This window comes from Euleptes europaea, chromosome 4, assembly GCF_029931775.1.
Source record: "Euleptes europaea isolate rEulEur1 chromosome 4, rEulEur1.hap1, whole genome shotgun sequence".
NCBI lineage: Eukaryota > Metazoa > Chordata > Lepidosauria > Squamata > Sphaerodactylidae > Euleptes > Euleptes europaea.
In genome coordinates this window covers 66,414,555-66,442,185 of record NC_079315.1, presented here as the reverse complement: position 1 = coordinate 66,442,185, position 27,631 = coordinate 66,414,555, and the positions used below count along the sequence as shown (strand labels likewise).

Sequence of the window (27,631 nt, the reverse complement as noted above, 5' to 3'; positions counted from 1 at the left end):
GGACCCCAAGGCTACATTGTCAGTGGCAAGATTTGTTTCAGTCCTTATATCCCTCCAACACTAGATATATGCTGCTCAAGATCAATTGATCAAGGAGCTTCTAAGGGATAAAAGGAAAGGAAAGAAATGTAAGTTTCACCCCGATCATAGTTAATTGATTGTCTGAACACAGGCTATACTAACTGAACTACAGTAACTCACACTTAGTTAGGGTTTGGAAACCAGGATCTGAAGCCTGAAAGTTAAATTGGTTTATTAATCTCATTTATGCTTAACTATGGTCTCACATTACAGATGAACACAATATCCTGGCATAATCCTGGCCTGTTTTTTGCTGATAATATGCTCCAAAGAGGTTCAGCGCTGAATCTCCTGCTTTTTCTGACTGTTGCAAGTAGTGTTCCAGGTCCCCAGTCATTTCTATTTCTTCCTCTTCCACTTCCTCTTCCTCCTCCTCCTCTTCCTCTTCCTCTTCCTCCTCCTCAAAAGCTATACTCCTTTCACCACACAAGGGAAGGATTCAGCAGGGCTAGTCTAGAAGTTGGGTTATAATTCTATGCATAGGAGAAAATCCCAATAAATTCAGTGGGAGTTTTCAAAGCAAACCAACAGTGCAATATATTCACTAGATTAATTAGAATTATGTCTTATTCAGCAGGTTACCTACGGTTTTGGGGAGTGTACTGCTATTTTAGGACAAAGGATATGTTGCCAAATTAATGGTAACCTTAAAACTCCAAAAATGATGCTCAAAATGTTAGCAGCAAATGGAATGATAATGTTTTATTTTAGATCATGTACTGTTTAGTATTGAAATATACATTACAGCTGAAAATAGAACTGGATTAGCCCTCTATTGGTATGTCAGTTTCCTGTACATCAGACAAACCTTGTCTTGTAAATTTGTCACAACAAATTAAAATTAGGGCAAATCCCAGGTGTCTCACTGCCCAGGTGTATAAACATTTTATAGAAACTTGAAATACTTTTCTAGTCCTGCAAGTTTTGTCAATAAATACATTTTTTTAAAAGAGTATAATTCCAAAATGGTAATTTGATATCTCTGAAAGTATAGAGGATTTAAAATACTTTCAGTTTGAAACAGAAAAGGTTTTGTTATTCTACTTCATGAGAATTTATTTATCTATTTATTGTGATTGTGAATCACTGCTTAACTAAAAAAAGTGGCTGAGGAAATATATAATGAAATGAAGGAAAACTCCCGCTCTGAAAGTACATATACCATTCTGGGTTTGAAAGCTTCATTTGCAGGAGCTGCCTTCCTTGTTTCTCACAGCCTAATTGTTCTAGAATATTCTTTTTCAGCTAATTTATTCAAGCTATTCTCTTTCTTACCCTGAAGGCAAGATGATTCTTAAGCAGCTCTATGATGGCAGCCTGGCTCGAGAAGGGCCGTTTCATCTGGAACCGGATAGAACACTGTAACCAGGCTGTCCGGTCGTCTCTCTCTTGTGCTGATGAGATAGATATTCCATAAGAGACACCTCCCAAGCATTCATTCTTTCTCTGTTTGCTATGACCAGGTCAAACATATTCTACAGAGCCTGTATGGATATTCCCAGGGGCACAGAGTTGTTGGTGTGGTACAATGACAGCTACACATCTTTCTTTGGAATTCCTTTGCAGTGCATTGCACAGGATGAGAACTGTAAGTGTCTTATTTCATGTCCACCACTGCATTCCATAATTCATGTTTTGCACTTATTTATTTACTTCATTCATACCTAGCCTTTCTCCCCCAGTGAGGAGAAAGTGGCTTACATCATTCTCTTCTGCATTTTTTTTGCTGTCAAGTCACAGCTGACTTATGATGACCCTGTAGGGTTTTCAAGGCAAGAGACTGTCACGCCTCCCTGGTGCCACCGTCGTCCTCGGGGTCTCTGCCCTGGAGGAGGGTCTGGCCGGAGGAGCCTCTTCGGCCTCAGACCAGTCCGAGGGGGAATCGGAGCTTGCCTCCCCCTCGGATGCAGCCAGGTTGCTCTGAGCCAGCTCGACTCCTACACCCCCGTGCTGCTGCTACTCCTCGGCCACGGCTCCTCTCTGGCCTTATATCCCCTCCAGGCCAGAGAGGTCCCGCCCCTTCCTCCCCTAGTCCCGCCCCCGACATTCCCAAATAAGGGCCGAGGGCAAGTCACATGGCTGCCCATAAGGCAGCTGGACGTCTCGCTCTCTCTCGCCCCGCCCGCGCCCGTCCGAAGCTCAGCTGTTGAGCGGGGCAGGGTGCAGGAACGCGCGCCGTTTCTGCTGCGGTCGGTGCCGCGGCTGGGCGATCGCCGGCATCATCTCCTGGGGGCCCTGGGGAAGAAAACAGGGCTGAAACGCCGCTGCCATACTGGCCGTCGGCGGGGCTGGCCACCCCGCCCTCGTCTTCCCTCCCTCCAGCTGTGAGTGGCGACCCCCCCCCGCAGGGTCTGGTGGGGGCGTAGTACGGCCCGGGCGGCTCGGAGAGGGGCTCATCCCGGGACAGAGACATTCAGAGGTGGTTTACCATTGCCTGCCTCCATGTCATGCCGCTGGTATTCCTTGGAGGTCTCCCATCCAAATACTAGCCAGGGTCAAGGCTGAGAGTGTGTGACGGGCCGAAGGTCACTCAGCACGTTTCCATGGCAGAGTGGGGATTTGAACCTGGGTTTCTCAGATCCTAGTCTGCCACGTTAACCACTACAACCAACTGGCTCTCTCTTCTTCATTGAGTTCCTTTATAACATTAAAATATATGAAATACATTAAAAATTTATTTACATTAGATTCATGTAAATGTTAGGATATTGAAATCCAATAATTAAGCAACCCCCACCCCCATAGTTTGTTAAGTGCAGAATTGATCTGCAGATAGTCTAGTCTGGTTCTTGAATGTTTCTGATAGAAACAAAATCCATGTATAGTGTCTGTTCCCAATAATTTCTAGGGCCATGCCACAATTTCATCACTGAGGTATGACTCTTGCACTGTTAGTCTCATAACCTCATTCCAGAGCACAGGAGCAATAAAAGTCGAAACTTTGGCTATTGCACTTCAACAAAGAGCCCTGCTTTGGGAAATGCAAAACTGGATATGTTTAAATAACATATAAATAAAACGGCTACATAAAGGTTTTATGGGAAGACAGGATGCATTCATATGATCCCTTTTCTCCTGTGAATTTTCTTGAAGAGTCCACATGAAGCTGAACCTAGGGAAAGGCACAAATCACACTAGGGATTCAGAACCATTTTTTCAAACCTATATTGAAACCTGGATTCAGCAGAGAGAGGCCTGTACACTTTTTATAGCATGACACATAAACTTAGCTTATGGGCTATATATATAGTATATATATATACTATATTTCAGGGAGGGGAGGCAGCATGGTATAGCCCCATCTCATCAGATTTCTGAAGCTAATCAGGATCAGAACTTGGTAGGGTGACCTCCAAGGAAGACTCTGCAGAGAAAGTCAATGGCAAACCACCTCTGGTTCTTGCTTGCCTTGAAAGCATCTTGTTGGGGTCACCATGTCGCCTGTGACTTGTTGGCACTGTGTTTCAGCTAGAATAATCACTGCCAGTATTCCTCAGCTCTTTCATTTGATTAACTAGGAAAGTTTATTTCATTTTAAATAAATAAGGGAATTGACATGTAACATTGAGCTGTGCATTCAGTCCACAGCTGTTAGATCAGGCTTCAATACACACAATACACCTAGATGAATTGGGGCAACTGAGTGAAAAATAATCACCATGTCTTTTCTTAAAGTACTGTGGACACACACCATGACTATCCTGCAGTGCACACTTATGGCAGAAGGGCACACTGCAGACAGAATGGATTTGCCACAAGTGTTCCGGCTGGGGAAGCTTATAAAATTAAGTGTGACACGGACATTGATATTATCTGATATAGGTTACCTAACTGATTTTATGGTTTACGGTATAAGTCAATGTACTATAATCAAACAAAGATCATCAGCAAACAACTGTAAAGCATGATAGCCTGCTGCAATGCTTTAAAAATGATCTATAATTATTCATTCTCATACCTAAGTCATTTCATTGCTGTCAGATGTGAAACTAAATAAAATAAGATTTTCCTTTGATTATATAAGAAAGTTTATTTTCAAACCCACTATGTTTTACAGAGGAGGAAATTATAGCAGTTTAAATTCTTTATCTCTTGAAGTAACTTTTCTTTTTGCAGTGATTTATGTTGACCAAATTGTGATAATAAAAGGGCATTTACTGAAGACATTGGTTTTGCATGAGAGACTAAAATAAGCTTTCAGTTAGTTTCTGGGCTTCTTACTTTACACTTTAATGTAGTATAGGTACTGAAACAGTGGGGAGGTAAGGTAAAGGCCTTTTACTCCTATGCTTATAGTTCAATTGTAAGTAGAGTTACACCCTTCTAAGCCTATTTTCAAGGGACTTCAAGAATTTAACTCTGTTAGGAGTATGCTGGTAGAATTTGAAAATCTCTTGCATGACAAGCATTCTCTTCCAGTGCTGCTATACAGTATTGTACTGTATTCTTCTAAGCCAGGGTTCTGAAAAAAGCAGTTCAAGCCTCCTTTACAAAGATAACATTGTTTAACAACATGACCTTATGGAGTTAGATAGCATTCATGGCTGTTGACCTGTGTGTGAACACACATTCCTTGGGATTTAAGCATATAAACTATAGCTAACCTTATGCCACGAAACCTAAACACATTTATATGGAAGTAGGCATCACTTATGTCAATGAAAATTACTTTCCAGTAATTGTGCTTAGACTCACAGCTTTTAAGAAGGGCTGTTTCATATAGCATGAGTAAATGAAACTTGAGAGTCCAGAACCTGCCCTAGGACTGGGACTGGACTTTCAACTCCTATGGGCTCCAAAATATAAATTACCTTCATATTCCCTCCTCACATCAATTACAGAGTCTGTGGGATGGAGACTGACTGTCAGTGCAATCCTAAATAGACTTACACCTTTCTAGCCCACCCATTAATTTCAGTGGCCTTAGAAGGATATAACTCTGTTTAGGATAGCACTGATAGACAGTCTAAATTCTAGTTGGGAAGAAGATTATTATATTTCATAGGCTGAAATGTTTTTGTACAATTCCTGTTCCTTAAGTAGGTTTAAAATGTTTGCCTGTTCTCTGCACTGTAGAGATTTGTAATTATTGATATTGCAATTTGGCATCTTGTATCATACAGTGAACTAGCCACCTTATTTTAGTATCATTTTAGGACCCTCTTTTCTAGCCGCTAGTAGTGCCTTTAATCTGCATCATTAATATTCAGCTCTTATTCTAGCCAGTGATTTGTATATTAATCCAGATCATTTTCATATACCTGACTGCTGTATTATAATTTTTAAAAAAATGTTTTTCCCCTTCTCCTAGTGAATGTACCGTCAACTGTAATGGAAGCCATGTCAAGACAAGATACCCTACAGCCATTTAACAAAAGTAGCAAACTACCTTCTGCCACTCCCCAGCGATCCATAGTATTTCCACAGACTCCATGTAGCAGAAATTTCTCCCTTCTGGATAAATCAGGATCTATTGAATCAGGATTTAACCAGATCAGCGTGAAAAACCAGCGAGTCCTTGCAAGTCCGACATCTACAAGCCAATTAAATTCCGAGTTTAGTGACTGGCATCTTTGGAAATGTGGGCAATGCTTTAAGACTTTCACCCAGCGAATCCTCCTGCAGATGCATGTGTGTACACAGAATCCTGACAGGTAACATATGGACATTCTTTATTTCTGTCTCTACCAACAGTCAGTTCCATTGCTTTCTGCTTTTATCAGGTTGTAAGCCTTTTTACCATTAGACTATTATTAGGAAGAGCCGGCGCAGTTCAATTTATCTGCTGTTATATAAAACACAAATAGTGACTGTAGCTTGGCTTTATTATTTGTAAAAAAAATATTGGGTACCTAAATGCACGGATAAGAGAATATAGCTGAGAATACAATCTTGGTTTGGTGCATCTGTTAGGGAGGGAACAAAATAGAAGGAAAATGTATGGATATCACAGATGGAAAAAAGGGGTCAAGATAATTAAAAGTCATTCTATCTTAGAAAGATAATACAACTTGCTGCTCAGCTGCTGTCATAGTCATTTCAGGGTTCACCTATAGTGTGCAATGTGTATGAACTTAATTAAGTACTAAAAGGTAATGAATTGGAATTTTTTGCTTAGTACTATTTTTCTTCAGAGCATGCAAAGCCATAAATCGTGCAAAGCTGTCAAAAGGAAATACCTACTCCACCAGTGATGTGGAGGAAAACAGATGCCACTTATTCAATAAACTAATATCCACACAGAAGAAAAATGTTGACTAGATACCTCAGAGTCAAAGTTGGTTTGAAAGTTTGTCAATACAGAATTTTATGGCCATGAACTGAGGATGAAATTTAGCTGAACAAGTGAATTAAAATTTCAGGTACTCTGACCAGTGCCCCAGTAGAGATAATGGAACTATTATTTATTAATCAAATCTGGTTTATTTGACAATCTTGATCGCTGGCAGCACAATAGACGAAAGTTAGATTAATTCAATAAAAAGACTGCTTCTGTTTTTGTCTTTCCTTTAGCAGCAAAAATATGCATTAATAAAACAACTGACTTACCTGGAATAATCATTCTGGGCACAATCCACCAAGTATTACTGCTGCACAACCTCACTGGTGAAAGTGGATTCTGGAGAGATATCAGTGAGTTCCACCAACACTTTGTGCTTTTCATTGAGCTCAGGGCTCTGTTTTCACAGGGCTCTGCAATTACGGCAAAGTTGGTAATCCACTTTCAGCCTAGTGCAGCCTCAATTCATTTCAGTGATTGTTCCATGAAGGGTTCTGTATGTGCTCAGTTTAAGTGAAGAGGGTGAAGAGGATTATACAGAAGCAGTGATAATGTCTAAATTTAGTACCCTTGAGGCCCAGTCAAAAGTTAACAATTTTTTACCAAAACATTTTCAAGATAAAGGGTGATTGTGGCTTCATATTGTTTATAACTAGAAATCTGAGGGAAGAACCATTTACATTCCATTACACATATAAAGTTGTTGCATACCTTCCCCAACTCGCTGCAATGGAAGGGCACACCACAGGATGAGTGTTAGGAGTACGGCATTTCAAAGTAGCCTTTGTAAGCTGGGCAGGGGCATTTTTTTTATTGGATCCCTCATGCCTGAAGAAGTCAATACACTAGGACAATGTGTGAAACCAGTCTTACTGCATGTAAAGTCATAAAATATTAAAACATATGTAAGGAATCCACAACAAGGTTTTAATGGTAAGATTTTAAGATGCAAAAATTTCTTATGCCTTTCAGATTTCTTTAAGTTTAATATTGGTTCCAGCAATAAGCGTTGACCAAATTTATGTATACGTTTTTTTTTTGTTTATTTCCTTTGTATTATCATTTATTCTGGTTTAATGCTTCTGGTATTTCCATGACAAATACCAACAAAAGCATTGTCTCCAATAATTTTAAAATGCAATTTTCCAGGGTCCGCCAAATATTGGCTTGGACCCAGTAATGTTCAAGCGGAAACAAACTGATGTAGCCCAGTTCCAGTTGTGCAAGATCTTGTGAAACACCTGGTTCTTTCCTCTCGATATCTTACAGTGCCCAGAAATTGATTGCAGAACATTTTGTGAAAGCAGAAAAATGGTTCAGGATATGCTGTGCTTAACTTAGCACAAGGGGCTAGTGTGAGAGTTTTTATCTCACTTGCACAAGAACCCTAGCACATGCGGAAATTTTCCATTGGATCCAAGCCATTGTGTGAGATCTTCACCGCAGGAGTCCTTCTAGTGCTGAAACAAGCTAGGCAACAAGACACCAATAAATGAAAACGGAAGAACGAGAAATCTGGCTCAGTGTTCTGACTGAATTATAAGAATCTGCAGATTTTAAAAATCTTACCAACCAAGCCATTCAGCCTTGACACTGGGCTGAATGATCAACACACTGGGCATAATCCAGCATGCTGTATATAGTCTTCCTAGTGTTTATGTGCACATAGCTGTCTTCCTTAGCTATATAGTTACATGTAGTTTCCTCCACCCTACCCCTCCAGCAAATGCCATAATTGAAACATTAGCTGATGCTTTGTATATGGGTTGAGGTGAGGCCAGCATCAGCATACTTTGAGGTGGGGCTTCTGCCAGGGCCCAGGAACCCCTGTCCGCATACCACCTCTGCTACCTGCCTCCACTCCCTTCCCTCATCCACTTTCTTGCAAGCATCCCAGGGCTTCACCTTCTGTGTTCCTGGCTACCTGGACTTCCCAGCACAGCCAGAGTGTGTGGTTGGTAGTTGTCAAGCAGCAACACTCCCCAATGCACACACCTCCTAGTGCCATTGAGGAAAGGTCATGCAGGTGGCTGTGGGAGGGATCATAAGCAGGCAGGGAAGTATGCACAAAAGAATAGTGGTGGTACATGTGTGGGGGCAAGAAGAGAGGTGTGGAGGGGTAGGAGGAGGGGGGCCCTGAGTACTTTCTGTCCAGAGCCAATCAAAACCTGGAACCATCCCTGGGTTGAAGTCTCAAATGAAAGTTCAGAGTTCTCACAACAACCAAATATAGTAGTGGATAGAGAGGTGGGCCGTCTGAAAAAGCCAAAACTGTGTAACTATGAGCAGAAAGCAGAACTTTCAGTAGCATATTGCACACCCTGTCATAATAGCACACTGGAAGCTTTGCATTTTTCAGATATTATTTGTGTACTGCAATCTTTTAGGCTAAGAAATGAGATGTTTTATGTTAGGAAAAGAAGACTCAGATCATATACCTCCCCCCCACAGTTGACTAACATGACAGTTTGGCATCAGATTAGCACTATCACAGTGAAACTGTGGGAGAAGAACCCTTCACAAGTCTCCTCCCAGTTTAAAAGATAACCACTTGTTCTGCTGGGAAGTAAGATGTATTTTGACACTGGATTATTGTTCCAAATAAACCCATATTGTGAGGGTATTACATCCAAGCGACTGTAACACAACATTTAGGGCAGGGGTCCCCAACCTTTTTGAGCTTGCGCGCACGTTTGGAAGTCTGACTCAGCATGGTGGGCACAGCAACAAAATGGCTGCCACAGGAGGTGGAACCAGTAACAAAATGATTGCCACAGCTTAACTTCAGTAATACAGTGTAGATCCTTGTAGTGTGGTGGTAGCTGCTGCCAAAGCAATGTTTTAAAAATCTGCATAGCCAATCAACTCTCCAATAATCAATCAGAAGCCTTGCTGGGCAAAAGCCCTACCTGGCCCCAACCACTCCCTAAAAACATTTGGTGAGTGCCAGAAAAAGGGTCAGTGGGCGCTATGGAGCCCATGGGCACCACATCGGGCCCCCCTGATTTAGGGTAAAAAGAGGAGACCTAGGACTTGACTCTGAATCTGCTGTGGATGCAGCAGTATGAAAGCTAAAGCTGCCCCTCTTTTAGAAGGAAGCATGCTGTTCTCCCATCATGCTTCAGAGCCGAAAGTCTCCTAGGCATGCTTCCTCCCATTTGATATTTCATAGATATCCACTTATGCATGCTTAAATCTCATTGATTTCATAACTGCGCTTTGTATTGCAGCCATTTTTCAATTGGATTACTTTATAGCACATCAATTTAAGTATCTTGTCTGGATTCCTGTTGGGATCTATGTTGTTTTGATGTGAAATAATTATGTACAAGACTTTCTACGAAAGTTGCTACTGTACTGAATTTGGGGTTCTGAACTCATAGAGTTGGTTGCAGAATTTAGGGGATTCTGTGTGCTGAGAATCACAAGGTATTGATTGTGGCCTGTAGAACAGTGCAGGATGGTACAGCATAATATAGGATGATAATGTTATCAACCCACTGTGGCTCTAGAAGGCTTTTGCTCGGGCCTGTGGAAGACTGACCATTGTTATGACTAGTACTGAGGAGTATAATATGGACTTTGGGTGACTTGTTCAAGGAAGCAGCAAAAAAGGTGCCCATATCTCCTAGGCAGTGTATTGAAATACTATCACAGATTTTTTATTGGAGTCAGACAGTGAGTCTGCGTTGGTGCTACCAGTTAAACTGGTCAACCCAAATCTAGTGAGGTCAGGTCACCAACCAAATTGCTGCAAATAGTGGTAAGTGAACTGTAAACGTACGAGGGCATCCAACAGCTATGTGAAGCTAATACAAGCCCTTCGATGCTTTCGGACTGGGTGATTCACTTAGTTGCGTTGCCTAATAGGTATTGCAGAAAACTAAAACTGAGCATAGAAAACTGTGACTGACTCATGTCTGAATAAAGGCATTTAGGCTCACTGCAGTATCGCACACACTTTGCAAATGCCCAATTCATACCATCTAATCTTAAATACTATTCCACAGATATCTAGTGCCTCAATCCTGAAGCATGGATATATTTGTGGAATAGGGTGGTATTGGCCACATTGTATAATCAAAAGAGCACAGATGCAACTTGTAAGAAACAGTTTACCTTTTTTGATATTTATCTGTATGTACTTATTGAGTTTGGATTTTCTGTTCCCATTCCTGCTACCGGTAATCACCATCTATTTTGTTTAGAATTTTCATTACCCTGTGGTCCATCTGTTGCTCCTTCTTTATTTTTTTAAGAAGTAACCTCATATTAATTACTATTACAATGACTGACTATGGCAAAAGGTAGAATTCTATATGGACATAAGAATAATTTATTATGCTGAGTTGCAAACAACTGCTATTCCTGGACTCTGCTAAATTAAGTGGAGGTTGTACAATAATAGAGCTTGGTGGACTGTGTTTATAGTCTCTATTTAAAAACCAGAAAGCTGTATTTTTGTAGAGTGGACAGCTACATAGCATTATTTTTCCAGTGAAAAACCTTTGAATATTTTTGTTAGACCATGGGACAATACATGATATAACATAGAAGACCCATTCATCTGAACGAATGCTAGATATATATTCACAGGGCAGGAACTGAGTATGTCCAGGTTTGTATACACATTTTGTTTAAATCTGAAATTAATTAGAATTTTTGACAGTTTTGGCCATTTCAGTTACGTTTCCTCTTACCCTAAAATGCATTTTTTTTGTTTGTTAAATAATTTAGTGTTTATCCTGGAAGCAATTGCAATTTAAAACACATCCAGAATTAGCCAAGGATATTCCTTGGGCTTTTTGTTTGTTTGTTTTTTGCCCAGCCATTGGCAAATTGACCCACTATTCCTTGAACCAGGAGTCAGAAATCCCTTCTCTCTTCTGTTTTTCTGCTGCAGAAATTCCCAACAATCCCATTTGGGGGGCTCCAGAAAGGGGTAAGCGGAAGCCTTCAATCATAGTGAATCATTTTTTAAAAAAACCTATTTCATAATTTATTTTGAACTCAAAACCAGTTTTTAAAATGAACAATTGATTTACATCTTTTTTTTCTTTTTTTGTCATGTGCCGTATGCAATGGTGTTTGGTAGACAGTACATGTTCTTGGGCTATCTGGGTCTTGCCCTAACCAGTTTCATATGCAGTTTTTTACATTTGTAACATATTTTAATTTTGTTGATAATCACATGCATAAGATGTTGATGGGATGATGGGCAATACGCATGAAAACATAAGTAGATATGAAATGCTAATCAGTCCTTAGTCTTTCTGTTATCATGAAGTCTCTCACTCTTTATATATATATATATTTATCAATATGTGTATTGGGTCTTTCTATTACATTTCAGCAGTATGGTTATTTTTAAATATTGAGATTCTGTAGTACTTGGAGACCTCTGTATAGGTATAGTGTTTTGCTTGAATTTGTAAACTTTGTGATTTTTTTCACCTTCAGTCTACACAAATATTTGATCAAACCTATTCTTGTGAAATTATATAAGCAAAATATTGCAAAAATATCCACCAAGAAAATATTAGTATCAATATTGGCCTGAGCCTTTTTATAACACAGCTATAGAATAGTAACCCATTAAATAGTAAGCTGAATGCAGTAGTAAGTGGCAGAATCTTTTCCCAACGCTTGCAGATTTATTGATTTTTATTTTGATGTTTTAAATGTCTGGGAAGTATTGATTGCTTAGGATTAACAGCAGTGGCATAGATTTGCTATTCTGGTCATCCTGCCTCAAATATCTGTGAAGTGATGACCTAAAACTTGGGTGATTCTGCATTCTTTATCTATTATTAACCATAATTTATTCATGCTTGCATTTTATTTTAAGAATTCTAATATGAGCGGCTCAACATAAAAAACTGCTTAATATCATGTAAGTAATAAATATAACGAAGCTTTCATCTTATAAATCAAAGGGGTGTTTCCAATGCAATAATTCAGTGGAGTTCAGATACACCTAGGGTGGAGCTAGAAGAGTGTAGTAGTGAAGAGACTGAACTGTGAATTGGGAAATTCCTGGTGCAAATCTTGATTATGCCATGCTGTCACTAGGCGACTGTAAGGTAGCTACCGCCTCTTAGCTTTAGCACCCCCATCTAATAATGGCTTTTTCTGAACTCCCCTTTCCACTCAATAAAGAGGAGGAAGTGATTTCCACTTATTCTTCCTTCCGATTACGGACACCGATGCCATTGCCAAGAGTCCCTCTTCTTGTAGAACCAGCATTTGTGCAGGATACAAGCACTACAGCAGGATAAGAAAAGTGGGATATACTATATAAATGCTGTAGGTATTATTACTGCTCCAAAAACATCCCAGGAAACCGAACAATAACAATCCTTTTTTAAAGGAAAACAACATCAGTTCTGGGTGTATTAATTTATTAATCTATCATCTTAATTTCTGCCCTGCATCTACCATGTGAAACAGTTTGGTCTCCAGTTCTTTACTGAAAGGGCTGACTTCAATACATTGAGCACCAGCTAAGAAAGGACACATTAGTTCTATTTAAGTGAATAGGATTGAAGCAATTAACTGTGTCTTTAAATTCAAATAATTTCATAAATATTTAGGCATGGCTAACTCTGCTTAAGATCGTGCTGGTGGGTTCAGCCATAAAATGGCTGCCACAGGAGGTGGAGCCAGTAACAAAAGAGTTGCTGCAGCAGTTTACCTTCATTCACACAGTGAAGATCCTTGTGCTGTGGTGGCAGCTGCTGCCAAAGCATCATTTTAAAAATATGCACAGCCAATCCAATGGCCAAACAGAGGCCTTGCTGGGCAAAAGCTCCACCTGGTCCTGTCCACTTTCTGAAAACACTTGGCAAGCACAAGAAAAGGTGTTGGTGGATACCATGTTGGGGACTCCTGCTCTAGACAGTAGACAAGCTGCTGCCTCTGAACTAATTTTTCCAAATTGTATTCAAGGGAATCCCTGTGCGTACAACATGTTACAATAGTTCAGCCTCAGAGCTACTATGGCATGTATCAGTGTGGCCCAGTTGGCCAACACAAGGAAGGAGCCAGCTTTTGAACCAAATAAAAGGTGAAGGAAAGCATTCGTAGCCACTAAGGTGCCTAATTTCTCTACTTACAACACAAGATGTAACTCCCAGACTCTTCACCGAATTAACCTAGTTTTTATTTAAGTGCAGTCTTTATTCTGATATAAAATCTTAGATCCAGGATCAAAAAAGGTTTAGCTAAATGGCTTTTATAACTGCTGTTTTAATTTTAAGCTAAATGGCTTTTATAAGTGCTGTTTCATTTGCCCAGTTGGAATGGATAGCGAAGATGTAAATGTGTTCTCATTACCAGTATTATCACATCACAAGCACTAGCAAGTCGTAATATAACTGCTAGCAAGTATTCATGCAACATTCTATACAGTATCCAAACACACACAAAATTGCATATTTTTACTGTGCTTTGAATGCTGGGAAAATATTATTTCACCTCAACACTACTGTGGAAAGGCATTTTTGAAACATTTCATCTATGAAAGGACGATAATCTGGAAAAGCCTGTCTTTGCCGTACACATGGCAAAGTGTTTGTGCTTGTTCCATAGTTGGTTGCACTTGTTTCAGTGGAGTAGCTATTTACAAACAAAGAATGATGTGGTTTCACAGAATGTAATATTAATCATGCTGACTTGCCTTAAAAAAATTAAGAGATTAATTGGTTTTATTTAGTGACTTATTTGTTTATTGTGGTAGCAGTTAAAAATAGATAACCAGAGGCTAATAAATGTTAATGATCCCATTCACTTTTAGAAAATCAATTGCTTATGATTATATCACATCTCAGTGTGTTGTTTTGAACCAAAAGAATTTAAGATTATTTGAAGAGTACTCAACTCTCAGACAACTATGTTTTATCAGTGTTAGATTTTAAATGCAAGTTTCATAAAAGATTTCCCAGTAGGCAAACAGTCTCTTTGAACAAAGATATAAATCTGAAAATCATACATCTCTCCTGATAATGACTGTAGGTAGGAGTAATTATTAGTATGGCTCTGAAACAGATGGTTTTATATGGGCTTGTATTATATGGTTGTGACCTTGGAGTTCCATGTGAGCTTGGCTTGTTTCAATAATTTCAACAGTAGGAAACTAGCTCCACATGTCTTTGTTTTTTGTACAGTTATATATTTTAGGGTCCCCATACTCTGCAGAAAGAAGGCCAATTATTTATTATTAATGATTTTTATGCATTACTTCTGTGAACTTCGAACCAAGCTTTCCATGGGCAGAAGGAGGGGGGGTCAGTTTTTGCTGATTCCTCCTTCTCATGGAACCTCTGATTCCTTAACCCCCAGCTATTTCTGGGCATTCCCCCATTTCCCAAGAGCAGCATTTTTGGGATGCCCCAGGAAGAAAAATCACCCCACCTTGCATCAGTAGGAATCTAGGTGGGATCCAAGCCACTGTATATACAACAACAATCAGCACTAAACCTAATAAAAATTACAATAAAGTCTTAAAATCCCAATACTAAGAACACCCAGCACAATTAAAAAACTAATAATTAGCACATTACCTTTGATACTTTTTGCAGGACAATGATTCAGCTCAAACCCAACCCCCTTCTGATTATATATTACTCTTCCTACACACTTGACACTGAGAGACACTGTCCTTCAGTGTTACTCCTCTGAAGATGCCAGCCACAGCTGCTGGTGAAACGTCAGGAAAGAAAATACCAAGACCACGGTCACACAGCCCGGGTAACCAACAAGAACCAAACTAATAAGAGTTTCTTTGCTTAGCTTGCAAGCCTGAATATTTCATTTGACATTTCTTCCTGAAAATGAGGTGAGAGGAATGCAGCCTTCAGTGAATCATTCTAGAATGTTGGAGGAAATATAATAAAGGCTCTGATTCTTCCTAAAGAGGCTCTCATTTTTAGAACTAGTGGAAAAAAGCAACTGCAATATCTTAATGGCAGGCTCGGTATCAAGGTGCAGGACATTTATCTCTTTCATCAATCATTCCACGTAGATAAAAAGTGCCCCCAAACTCAACATGCCCTCTTGCTGGTTCCAGCAAGCATGGGCAAGTATCATGTTTTAAGCTGTTGTCTCATTCACCCTTAGTACAGTCCTTTGAGACAGGTTATTACAATTTCTATTTTACAACAGGAAAACACAGGTTCAACATTACACTTTAGGCAAACTCATCGGTCCATGGACAAATCCAAGCCCTCTATGATCTCAGATGAACTGGTATCTATTCTAAGAACTTTTTCCCTTTGAAACCTTTTAAGGACAGTCAGAAATATTTTATAATGTAAGTAATTATAATAATATTGTATTGAACTATTGACCAATGCTAGGCTATTAATCAAGCTAAAAAATTCTTACAATCAGTGCTCTGAAGCACTGTAAAATAATGGTATTGGTGATCAGTGAGGCAAGTAGTCACAATTAAGCAGTTTATTTGATGAATGAGGGAGCACACTTTATTTTATACTTAATTGAATTGCTGTACATGCTTGGTCACAATTGTCTCCTTCCCTATAGCTTTGGTTTGGAGAGACACATTCCTTAAACCACGCAAGTGATTAAGACTGCATTGTGTGTTGCCTCCAAAAGTACAAACAGGAGTTCTTCCTTTATCGGCTGCCTGGCACAAAAACCATGAACATGCCTAAGGGATGCATCCTTCTTCTTAAGAGTGGTATAAACAGAAAAAGTATATGAACTATGGTACGATAGGAAATGTGCTAACACATAAGAATATTTACAAGTGTTTGGCCTATGATTTGGAAACATTGAGAGCCGGGCCACTGTGTCAACTCTATGAGAGTGCTATGTGACCATCTGTAAATGTTGAATGGAGCTGCACAACTGCAGTCACATTTCAGCTCAAGCCAGCATCTGTTGTGGAGAGTGACAGAAAAAAGAGCATGTAAGCCTGAGTTTGGCAGATAACCCTAAAGTGCTGCCTCTTCCCCATGCCCTGGAGCCAGCATAGTGACTGACTGATGGCTAGTCTGCATGTGCTACAGAATGAAGTGGCAGAATGCAGGGATGAAAGAATGAACAGTACTGACTAGGGTTGTAGGGAGGAAATTCGGTAAATTTCGGGTTTGGGTTTATTGGGCCTGATTTCTTTTGGTAAACCCGGAAAATGTTGAATACCCATACCGGTAAAGGGGTATTTGGCTTTATTTCCAGATTTACCGAAAAAAATTCGGGCAAAAATGCCCCCACGGGAGCTTTGAAAAAATCCCCATAGACTAAAATGTCTATGGGGATTTTTTCAAAGGTCCCGTGGGGGCATTTTTGGAGGTAGAGTTCCCAAATTTTCAGGGTAGCTTCAAGGGACTCTCCTTGCATGAACCTCGACATTTGGTGAAGATTGGGTCAGGGGGTCCAATTTAAGGGGTCGCAAAGGGGTCACCCCCTCCTCCATAGGAAAGCATGGTAAAATTTTGAATGCTTTTCTGTGGAGGAGGGGGTCGACCCCTTCAGGACCCCAGAAAATTGGACCCCCTGAACCAAAATTTACCAAACTTTGGGGTTCGTGCCAGGAGAGTCCCTTGCAGCTACACTGACAATTTGGTTGTGTGTGTGTTAAGTGCCGTCAAGTCGCTTCCGACTCATGGCAACCCTATGAATGAAAGTCCTCCAAAATGTCCTATCTTTGACAGCCCTGCTCAGATCCTGCAAACTGAAGGCCATGGCTTCCTTTATTGAGTCAATCCATCTCTTGTTGGATCTTCCTCTTTTCCTGCTGCCCTCAACTTTTCCTAGCATGACTGTCTTTTCCAGTGAATCTTGTTGTCTCATGACGTGACCAAAATACGACAGCCTCAGTTTAGTCATTTTAGCTTCTAGGGTCAGTTCAGGCTTGATTTGATCTATAACCCACTGATTTGTTTTTTTTGGCAGTCCACAGAATCCGTAATACTTCTCCTCCAACACCACATTTCAAAGGAATCTATTTTCTTCCTATCAGCTTTCTTCACTGTCCAGCTTTCACACCCATACATAGTAATAGGGAATACGATGGCATGAATACATCTAGTCTTGGTAGCCAGTGACACATCCTTACACTTTAAAATCTTTTCTAGCTCCTTCATGGCTGCCCTTCCCAGTCTCAATCTCCTTCTGATTTCTTGGCTGCAGTCTCCCTTTTGGTTGATGGTGGAATAGAAAGTCTTGAACAATTTCAATTTCCTCATTGTCAACCTTAAAGTTGTATAATTCTCCTGTAGTCATTACTTTTGTTTTCTTGATGTTCAGCTGTAGTCCTGCTTTGGCACTTTCTCTTTTAACTTTTAGCAGTAGTCGTTTCAAATCTTCACTATTTTCTGCCAATAATGTAGTGTCATCAGCATATCTCAAATTATTAATGTTCCTCCCTCCAATTTTCACCCCACTTCATCTAAATCTAATCCAGCTTTCCTAATTATATGTTCTGCATATAGATTGAAGACACAGGGAGATAAAATACATCCTTGTCTGACACCTTTGCCAATTGGAAACCATTCAGTTTCTCCATATTCTGTTTTAACTGTGGCCTCTTGTCCAGAGTACAGGTTGCGCATTAAAACGATCAGATGTAGTGGCACACCCATTTCCTTTAAAACCAGCCATAGCTTTTCATGATCCACACAGTCAAAAGCTTTGCTGTAATCTATGAAACACAAGCTGATTTTCTTCTGAAATTGTCTTGTATGCTCCAGTAACCGGCGTATATTTGCAATTTGATCTCTAGTGCCTGTTCCTTTTCTGAAACCAGCTTGAACATCAGGCATTTCTCGTTCCATATATGGTAACAGCCTTTGCTGTAAGATTTTGAGCATTACTTTACTTGCATGAGAAATTAATGCGATGGTCCGATAGTTGCTGCAATCTTTGATGTCTCCTTTCTTGGGAATTGGAATGTAAATGGATCGTTTCCAGTCTGTGGGCCATTGTTTTGTTTTCCATATGTGTTGGCATATTCTTGTCAAGATTTTGATGGACTGTTTCTGTGGCTTGGAATAGCTCTATTGATATCCCATCTGCTCCTGGTGATTTGTTTCTCCCGATTGCTCTCAATGCAGCTTTCACTTCACTTTCTAAATCTGTAGGTTCTTCTTCAAAAGATTCTTCTTGGAAAGAATCTTTTATCCTTTCATCTCTTTTGTATAGTTCTTCAGTGTATTGTTCCCACCTTTTCTTTATTTTGTCCTGTTCAGTTAATGTATTTCCATGCTGATCTTTCAGCATGCCTAACCTTGCTTTAAATTTCCCTTTGATTTTTGGATCTTGTGGAACAGATCTCTTGTTCTTCCTTTTTTGTTGTTCTCTTCTATTTCTTTACACTGGTTATTATAATAGGTCTCTTTGTCTCTACGTGCGAGTCTCTGGAACGTTGCACTTAGACTTTTGATTCTATTTCTGTCACCTTCTACTTTTGCTTCTCGTCTATCTCTGGCAATTTTAAGAGTGTCCTCAGACATCCATCGGGGTTTTTCTTTTCTTTTGGCTACAGGAATAGTCTTTGCACATTCTTCCTTGATAATATCTCTAGTTACCACCCATAGTTCTTCAGGTTTACATTCACTTGAACTCAGTAATGCAAATCTGTTCCTTACATGGTCTTTAAACTCTTCCGGAATATTGCTTAGATTGTATTTCGGTGCTATGAATTTTTTGGTATTTTTCTTAAGCTTTATCTGAATTTTCAATATTAACAATTCATGATCTGTACCGCAGTCGGCTCCTGGTCTTGTTTTGGCTGAGATAATAGAGCTTCTCCATCTTCTGCTTCCAATTATATAATCTATTTGATTTCTATACTGGCCATCTGGTGATGTCCATGTATGCAATTGTCTATTTGGTTGCCTGAAACGTGTGTTTGCAATGAACAGATTGTTGTCTTCACAGAATTCTACGAGGCGTTCTCCTGCTTCATTCCGTGCTCCTAGCCCAAATCTGCCAACAACATTTGATTCTGCTTTGTTTCCTACTTTTGCATTCCAATCACCTATGATTATCAGCATATCTTGTGTAGGTGTCTGATCAATTTCTTCCTGAACACTGGCATAAAAACTGTAGTTGGGGCATAAACTTGAATGATACTTATGTTGATAGGCTTTCCCTGAAGTCTGATTGATATTATTCGGTCAGACTTTGCATTATAGCTCCTGACTGCCTTTGCTATATCTTGCCTCACTATTAAAGCAACTCCGTTTCTTCTCTTTTTGCATTCCCTGAATAAAACACTTTGTAATTTTCTGATTGAAAATGTCCTAATCCAGTCCACTTTAATTCACTTACTCCCAGGACTGAAATGTCCATACGTTCCATTTCTTGTTTAACAATTTCAAGCTTACCTTGATTCATGCTCCTCACATTCCATGTTCCTTTTATATGCGTCGAACAGCTTCGGACTTTCCTTTTGCATCTATTCATGTCAACCACTGAACGTCCTTTCTAGTCCAATCGCATTATTAAGAACAGCGCTACTCTTACTTGTCCTCTGCTCTACCCCAGTAGCAGATTGAGTGCCATCCGACCTGGGGGTCCCATCTTCCAGCACTATATCTTTTTTCATTTTGGATTGTCTCATCATAGGGTTTTCAAGGTAAAGGTTGGTCAGAAGTGGTTTACCAGTTCCTTCTTCTGCGCAGTACTAACCAGGGTTAGCCATAGTGGCACTGCCGTTGTCTACGAAAGATCTTCCGCCAGTGTCACCTTCCACTACTGCTGCTGCCCAGTAGCTAACCTTCAGGGATTCCTCTGCCCCCATCCCCATTGGAACTGCCTGTTCTCTTCTGCGGATGTGGCCATTGATCCCTTAAGGGGGTGGATGCATCTTCGTCTGGTGTCTCAGCTGTGACCATTCTGTCTTGAGTGACTCTGCTAGGAGTTTAGTCTCTTGATAGAGTCTAGACCCCTTACAGTATTGCTCTCAGCTTCCCTGACACACACAAACCCCCTTACCACGTTAAGGTGTGCATCCAGAAGGGGGGACAATTTGGTTACTCTAACTCAAAAAATGCCCCCCCTGGATAATTTTAAAAGTACTTACTTTTCAAAGTCTGTAATGGCCACTTTCTCACCAAAGAATCATGGGAAAACTTGCAATGGGCCTTCACAAAGTCATTGCTACCCATGCAAATGAAAACCTGCTGCATGGCAAGATAAGAGCTGAGTCTTCTTTACATTCTAGTTTTATGTTCGTTTCAGGTAGCCAGTTCAAGGTTGACTCAGCCTTCCATCTTTCAGAGGTCAGTAAAATGAGTACCCAGCTTGCTGGGGGTAAAGTGTAGGCAACTGGGGAAAGCAATGGAAAACCTCCCTGTAAACATATTCTACCTCGTAAGCATTGGGATGTGACATCACCCCATGGGTCAGTAATGACCCAGTGCTTGCACAGGGCACTACCTTTACCTTTTTAAAATGTTTTTAGCAGTTTTTGTTAAAATGTGGGAGAGCATTCAGCAGTAGTATCACTCAGTGGACTTTAGTGATATCATCCATCCTATCACCTCTGCATCGTATCATCTCATTCCACATCATTTATATGTATTATTTATTTATTTACATTATTTACAGTCTGCCTTTCTCACTGAGACTCAAGACAGATTTCACAGAATAAATCCAAACAATCTTAATACTCCACTTTTCTTTGCAATCGGGATCAACACACATTGTTCTCTCGTCTGCCTTATCCTCACAATAACCTGGGTCTGAATCTGAAGTAACTTGAAGTCAAATATTCTGAATTCAGGGCAGAAATCCTTGTTCAACTGTCTTGTTTTTGTACATAGATCCATTCAGCATATGATATGGTCCTGAAGAAGGGCTCCATGACCTGAAGCACATTGGAATGAATGATTTTTCTAGAATTAATAACTGCTATGTATCCCTTCTACAGTGTTCTTTGCATCAGTGTTTCTTGTTCAGGTTCTGAGTCTGAGAGGCAGTCACAGAATGCCAGTAGCTAAGGAGACATAATGGTCCAGGAGAAGGAAGAGGAGATGCAGAATTTGTCCTCTACACTCAATAATCAGCAAAACATTAATACAGAGAAAATTATAAATAAATATAAAATTGGTTTTTTTACCAACTCTTCTGTGGGACGATTCTATCACTTTTGCTGAAATTCTGTAGCATGTGTAATCATCTTAGGCTACAAGCTTATGCATTTACCTGGGAGTGAGCCCCATTGAAATAAATAGATTTACTTCTCAATATATATGTTTAGGATTGTACCTCATGTGTTCTCTTACTTCCATCTTTCCTTCAATTTTGTTGCTCACCCACTATATTTTTCTCCATAACTTACAACATTATGGATTATGTGATTATAACAAACTCTAATATCACAAAGAAATAATTTTCTTCAAGCATTTTAGACGGAAACTATATGAAAATTAAGAGGGAAAAGAGCATATTTAAATGTAAATAGTCTCACTAAAGGAAACAGAAACATAGCAAAATACCTTACAATAAAACCTCTCTTCCTTTGCAAACAAGTCCAGGAATATGTCAGGAATTTCATTTATGCAAATTAACCCCGAGCATTACCGATGCAATTTGGTTCTGTTTTGGCTAAAGACTAGTACGGAGGCTACATTACATTTCCATGAGAACTGAGGAAGCAAATATAATGAGGCATCATGTTTCATAAAAGGCTATATTGTGTCCTTCCTGATCAGGTCAGCTGCATAAATTAGCATTAATTAATACATGAATTTGAATTACCTGATCAGGATACCTATAGGTTGCCTTCTGTTGTATCTAACCTTCAGTAGTCTGATTGAGATAATACTGTACCCTTCCTGATAAGAACATAAGAAAAGCCACCCTGCAAGGCCCATCAAGTCCAACAGTCTGTTCACACATTGACCAACCAGGCCACTGATCTCTTTCTACATGTCATAGGGTAGCTAGAATATGACTTCCTTTTCAGTTCTCTTGATGTATGTGTCCTGGCTCTGAAACCATCAGCTATTTATGCATGGGTGTAACATTTCAGAAGGTTTTATGCATTTAGAGCCAGATAATGGGGTCATTTCCCAGGTTTTAACTCGGTTCTTATTCATACTGTTTGGGCCTCTGTGTGTTGGACTGTTAGAATATATTTCCTATTCAAATGTTATGTACACATAAAGGCATCTAGTAGACATTGTTAGAAGGATGCAATATTTCTCTTCCCAACAAGCATAAAAAAGAGACACCAAAGAAGAGTGTATTCAAACAAGATGATATTGGCTAGTCTCAGCCCTGATGTCAGTCAACACTCTAATCAACAAGTTACCACTGGATTGTAGTGCAGAGTTCAAAAGGAATGCATTTGAAACTTTCTTGTAAACTTTGGAAGGAAAGAAACCCACAGAATCTTTATTGGGCTTACCTTGTATGTTGTGAAGATGTTTTATTATAGATAGCGGTGGGTAAGAATGTATCTGTTATGTTAAAAAAAGGGAAAGCCTCCTGAATCATGTTGCATATTTGAAAATAGACCTAGGGTAGCCTTGAGCATTCAAAGCTGCAGTGTCTTTTGTGTGCCTTGTGCTTGACATTCTTTATGCAAAGCCACATCCCAAATACGTTTGTCCCCATCCTTTCCTTGACACACTGAAAGAGGAGCTCAACCAGAAGTCCACTACAGATACAATAAATAAGGTCAGCTTCTGATGTGTTAAGTGCATGCCCAAAGCTCTTGTTTGGATAGTATGAAATGAATGAACAGTAGAATTTCATAGTTCTATTAATATGACTCTGGATTCCCTAAGCAGCAATGATTTTCAGCATGTAAAGGGGATATTATATTATATTGAGGCATATATTCCATATCCAGAGGCAGCCATATCCAGAACCCTCTGGATATTATTGCTGGTGAGCAAGAACAGGGGGAGGCTTAGCCTCCATGCCCTTCTTGCATGCCTTCTTTGGGAATCTGATTATCTCTGAGTGAAACAGGATGCTGTATGAAATGGGCCATTGGTCTGATAAACTGGGGGGGCATCCTGGATTCTTCTAAGCATATACAGTTATTGCATTTCATATCCTCAGAAGAATTCAAGATGACAATTTGTATGTTGCTTGTGCTGTGGGAAGAACCTGACTTTGTTAATACAACCATTATAGTGGAAATTTTAGGTGGTTTTGGAGATGGTGGCCACTTGAATCTTGTTTTGTTCTTTATAATAAAACCTCAGTTCATTGGGGGTATTATTTATCAGAGGGGCCCTTTACGAACTATTTCTTTTCAAGTATGGGACATTACACTAGCATTTTTATAACTTAATTTTTTCTCGCTTTTTTAAAGACTGGAGCAACAGAAGGGAAGCCCATTCTTATATTCCTTTTTGGAAATTAGCATTCAGAATTTAGGCTGCACCACCCAAAACATTTTCCATGTGCTTCAATAAAGAAAGTAGTGATCACATTGGGTGTTTCTATTTTCTGCAGGCCCTATCAGTGTGGACACTGCTCCCAGTCCTTCTCCCAACCTTCAGAGCTACGGAACCACGTAGTCACCCATTCCAGTGACAGACCATTCAAGTGTGGCTATTGCGGTCGTGCCTTTGCTGGTGCTACTACCCTCAACAATCATATCCGGACACACACAGGGGAGAAGCCCTTTAAGTAAGTAACCAAAGGATCAGATGAGCAGGAAGGGAATTAGCTGACAGGACAAGTTAGTAAATACCAGTCTTAGAATAGGTCCTTTGGGAATTCAGGGTCTGAATACCAGACAGGGTGGACCCTACAATCCAACAAGCACTGCTCCTGAGCAAGTCCTGCTCATTTTCAATGGCATTTATTCAGGATCGGGGTTTCAAGGATTATATCCAGATTGCTAAATATCCCCCTAAAATCAGAAAGACACTAGGATCATATGATGCTGATATAAAGTAGATATGCCAAACACCTGTAAACTAATAATAAAAAGCCCACTTGTTTTACGAAAGCAACTTTCAGTAACAAAACCTGTTCGGTAAATGTATAAATATATTTGGGCAAATGAAAAGATGGCTCGGTCAGTGTAACAGCAAGTGAGAGAATCACATCTGTTGAATGCCAAAATACGAAGATGCTAGAAGAGTAGTTGCTTTGCAAAACATAATATTCTGAGAACAACCTACATGGCTAAAATTGCCATGTCATTTAGCAATATTTTAATAAGCAAAAATTCTATGTACATGCTATATTTTAGAGTATAATTAAAGCCAATGTGCCTCTGGTTTAACCCAGTTTCTCTCTGACTCATGGCAGGGCTAAAAGGGAAGAATTGGTAGCAGGTCTCTGAACAGAACCAGGGAAAAAAAGTCACTGAGCCTGGCAAAATTCAGACACTGACAGTTCAACCTAACCATATTTCTTTTTTATTTATTAAAACATTTCTGTCCTGCAGGACGACTAAATCCCACTTATTCCTCTCATGCACTGTCCTAGTTGGCAGTGCTGGATTCCAGTCTGAAATATAAGTAGTTGCATGCTTAGGTATTTCACAAAATATGGCTGAGGAGCAAATTTTTCATGCATTTCTTAATGCTAATCTGCATACAAGGCACAGGTAAATCAGGTTGACTATGAAAGATCCCTTTCAGATTACTATGAAAGATCTTGTCAAATCTAAGAAGCTAAGCAGGTCAGCCCTGGTTAGTACCTAGATGAGAGACCACAAAGGAAGTCCAAGGTTGCTACAGAGAGACAGGCAATGCCAAACTACCTCTGAACATCTCTCACCTTGAAAACCCTATGGCTGTGACTTGACAGCACTTTCCATGACTATGAAAGATCACTAGTTTCCTATATCCAAATAATTGCATAAGTAAAGTTAATATCTGCTACTATACTAATATAGTATATAGTATACTAATATATTCTGCTACTTTAGGGAGAGGGGCAAATTGGAAAAGCCAAGGAGTGCAAGAGCACCTCATTTTTTCCTGTACCCTCCTCCCCCCACTATTTCCTCTTTTCCTCCTCCTGGCAGACTCAATATCATTACCTTTCCTTGCTTCATTTTCTCCTTCCCACCCACCTATCAACCTTTTATCTGCCTCTCATCTTCAGCTCTATTTATTAATTTACTTCATTTATACTCTGCTTTTCTTCACAATGAAGAACTAAAGTAGCATACATTGTTCTCTTCTCATCCATTTTATCCTCACAACAACTCTGCAAGTTAGGTTAGGCTGAGAGTGTGTGACAGGCCCAAGGTGTGATTGGCCTAAGAAGCTTGCTGGCAGGCCTGGCCCCAATGAATTCTCCCTCAAAGACCAAAACAGCCCTAGGAAGGGCCCTTCTCTTCCCTCCACCTTTTACTGATAGAAGCCAAGCCTAGAAGGCGGGCAATACTGTTGTAGTTGCCTAGCAATGACCACTGAGGACATTAGTTTCTTAAAGCTACAGGCACTGCTTGTATTATTGTGGGTGTTTTAACCCTCCGATGTTGTTTTAAGATTTCAGATTTTTCTGCAAACACAGGCCAATTTTTCAGATTTGTAGAAAGATCTTCCTTGTTTATTCAAGATTCCAGTCTCTGGATTTAAGTATCCACAGAGTTAGCCATATTGAGAACCAGATATATTGATAAGGTATTTATGTATTTACTTATTTTACAAAATGTATACCCTGCCTTTCTGTGCTCATAAGTGCCACCAAGGCAGCTAACAAATTACAATATATGTAATGAAATCACATAGTAAAAACCATTGAGATAAACAAAACACATCATTAAAATAAATAAAATGAAGTCTAAAATATATAAAACAACATAAAAACAACAATTAAAACATTGGGCAGGAAGGAGGGATCACTGAAGGAATGCCAAACAAAACAAGTCTTCACCTGCTGCAGAAGATGGCAGCAGAAGGGGACAGACAAATCTCCCTGGGGAAAGAGTTCCAGAATATTGATGTCATGACCAAGAAGGCCCTCTCCCAGTTTGCCACCTGTCTAATCTCAGACGGGGGGCACCCAAAGTTAGGCTTTGACAATGGCCTTAGTGGTTGGGCATGTTCATAAGGGAGTGGGCAGTCCTTCAAGTATTCTGATCCCAAACCATATACGGCTTCAAAGGTCTGTATCACCTGCACCTTGAATTTTGCTTGGAAACAGATTGAGAGCCAGTGTAGATGGGCTAAGACTGGAATGAAATCGTCGCTTTGACCGGTCAAAATCTTGGCTGCAGCACTGTGCACCAATTGAAGTTTCAAAGCACATCTGAAGGGCAGCCCCAGGTAGAGCACACTGCAATTTAATCTAGGGGTTACACTGCATTGGTATGTCTTGAGAGTTCATGAGCAGTAGAACTTATGTATGGGATCCACCTTCAAATCCTGTCTCTATAATAGATTCATTGTGTAGTTTTGGCAAGACAACATTTTTCGTGGTAAGGTCCCAATCTGATAACTATGAGGCACCCAACATTGAGTTGCTATAAGAACAAACACAATTTAAAAAACAGTGACAGCTTTGCTGATTATTAGACTTGTGCATGGGAGTTTTTGTTTCTTTCATTTTTGTTAATTCTAAAAAGGACTGTTTCATTATTGGGTTATGTGGTGGAATAGTCCACTCTGACCTGCAGGCCCTATTCTGCTGTGCCTTCTGAGGTGTCTGGGTACCAGTTGCCATCTGAGGTCTCCACCTGGCATGTGCCATCCACTTGGCTTTCCCAACACCTGGGCTTTTCTCTCCCCCTCTCAGTTCAACTGCTGCCACCACCACCTGGCCTTAGGAATTGCTCACAGAAAGGGCCAGAGCTGCCAGCTTCCTCTCCCTGTTCTGAGGCCTCCCCTCTGTATCTACCACTACAACATCTGTTTACCACATGAACAGCTTAATTCCTTATGCTCCACTGAGGGAGTAGCCACTCACCAACTGACTTCCCCCTCCTTCCTGGGTGCTCCTTTTAAAAATAGCGTGCCCGTAATGATGGAGGTCTAATGTGGTACAGAAAACCACTACCAGCATTAAAAGTTATAAAGCATTTGTTAAAAAGAAAATGTGCACATGCATAATCTCAGCACAATCAAGGGATCCAAATGAAAAGGCTAAAACATAATTCCTCTGTCCCTCCCTCTACATGCTGTATTGGATCATAATATAAAGCAGGCTCCTTAGCGTAAAAGGTTACAGTTGTTCTAAAAAGTTCTCATTATCTTGAAGCCTCTGCTCAAATGTGCAGGCCAACACATAGCAACGGCTGCCGCCTACAATCCTCAGATCAGAGTTCTGTCTGAGTCAACGGAATAAGAATAGAAAAGATCCTCCTCCTCACTCCCA

General features: G+C 40.0%; 1 protein-coding gene across 4 annotated transcripts in view; it reads left to right on the top strand.

The window, feature by feature from the left end:
• Window positions 1–27,631, top strand: part of PRDM6 (PR/SET domain 6) — a 107,287-nt gene that overhangs the window by 70,413 nt on the left and 9,243 nt on the right. Inside the window, exons 4-7 of one of the 4 annotated variants that reach the window (XM_056848012.1) lie at window positions 1,545–1,669; window positions 5,393–5,735; window positions 11,265–11,303; window positions 23,804–23,980. In XM_056848012.1, the coding sequence (XP_056703990.1) occupies window positions 1,545–1,669; window positions 5,393–5,735; window positions 11,265–11,303; window positions 23,804–23,980 (684 nt within the window). Of the gene's footprint in view, window positions 1–1,544; window positions 1,670–5,392; window positions 5,736–6,594; window positions 6,650–11,264; window positions 11,304–23,803; window positions 23,981–27,631 lie in introns of those variants that run through there. The other 3 variants (XM_056848013.1, XM_056848015.1, XM_056848014.1) reach the window with 3 other exon arrangements.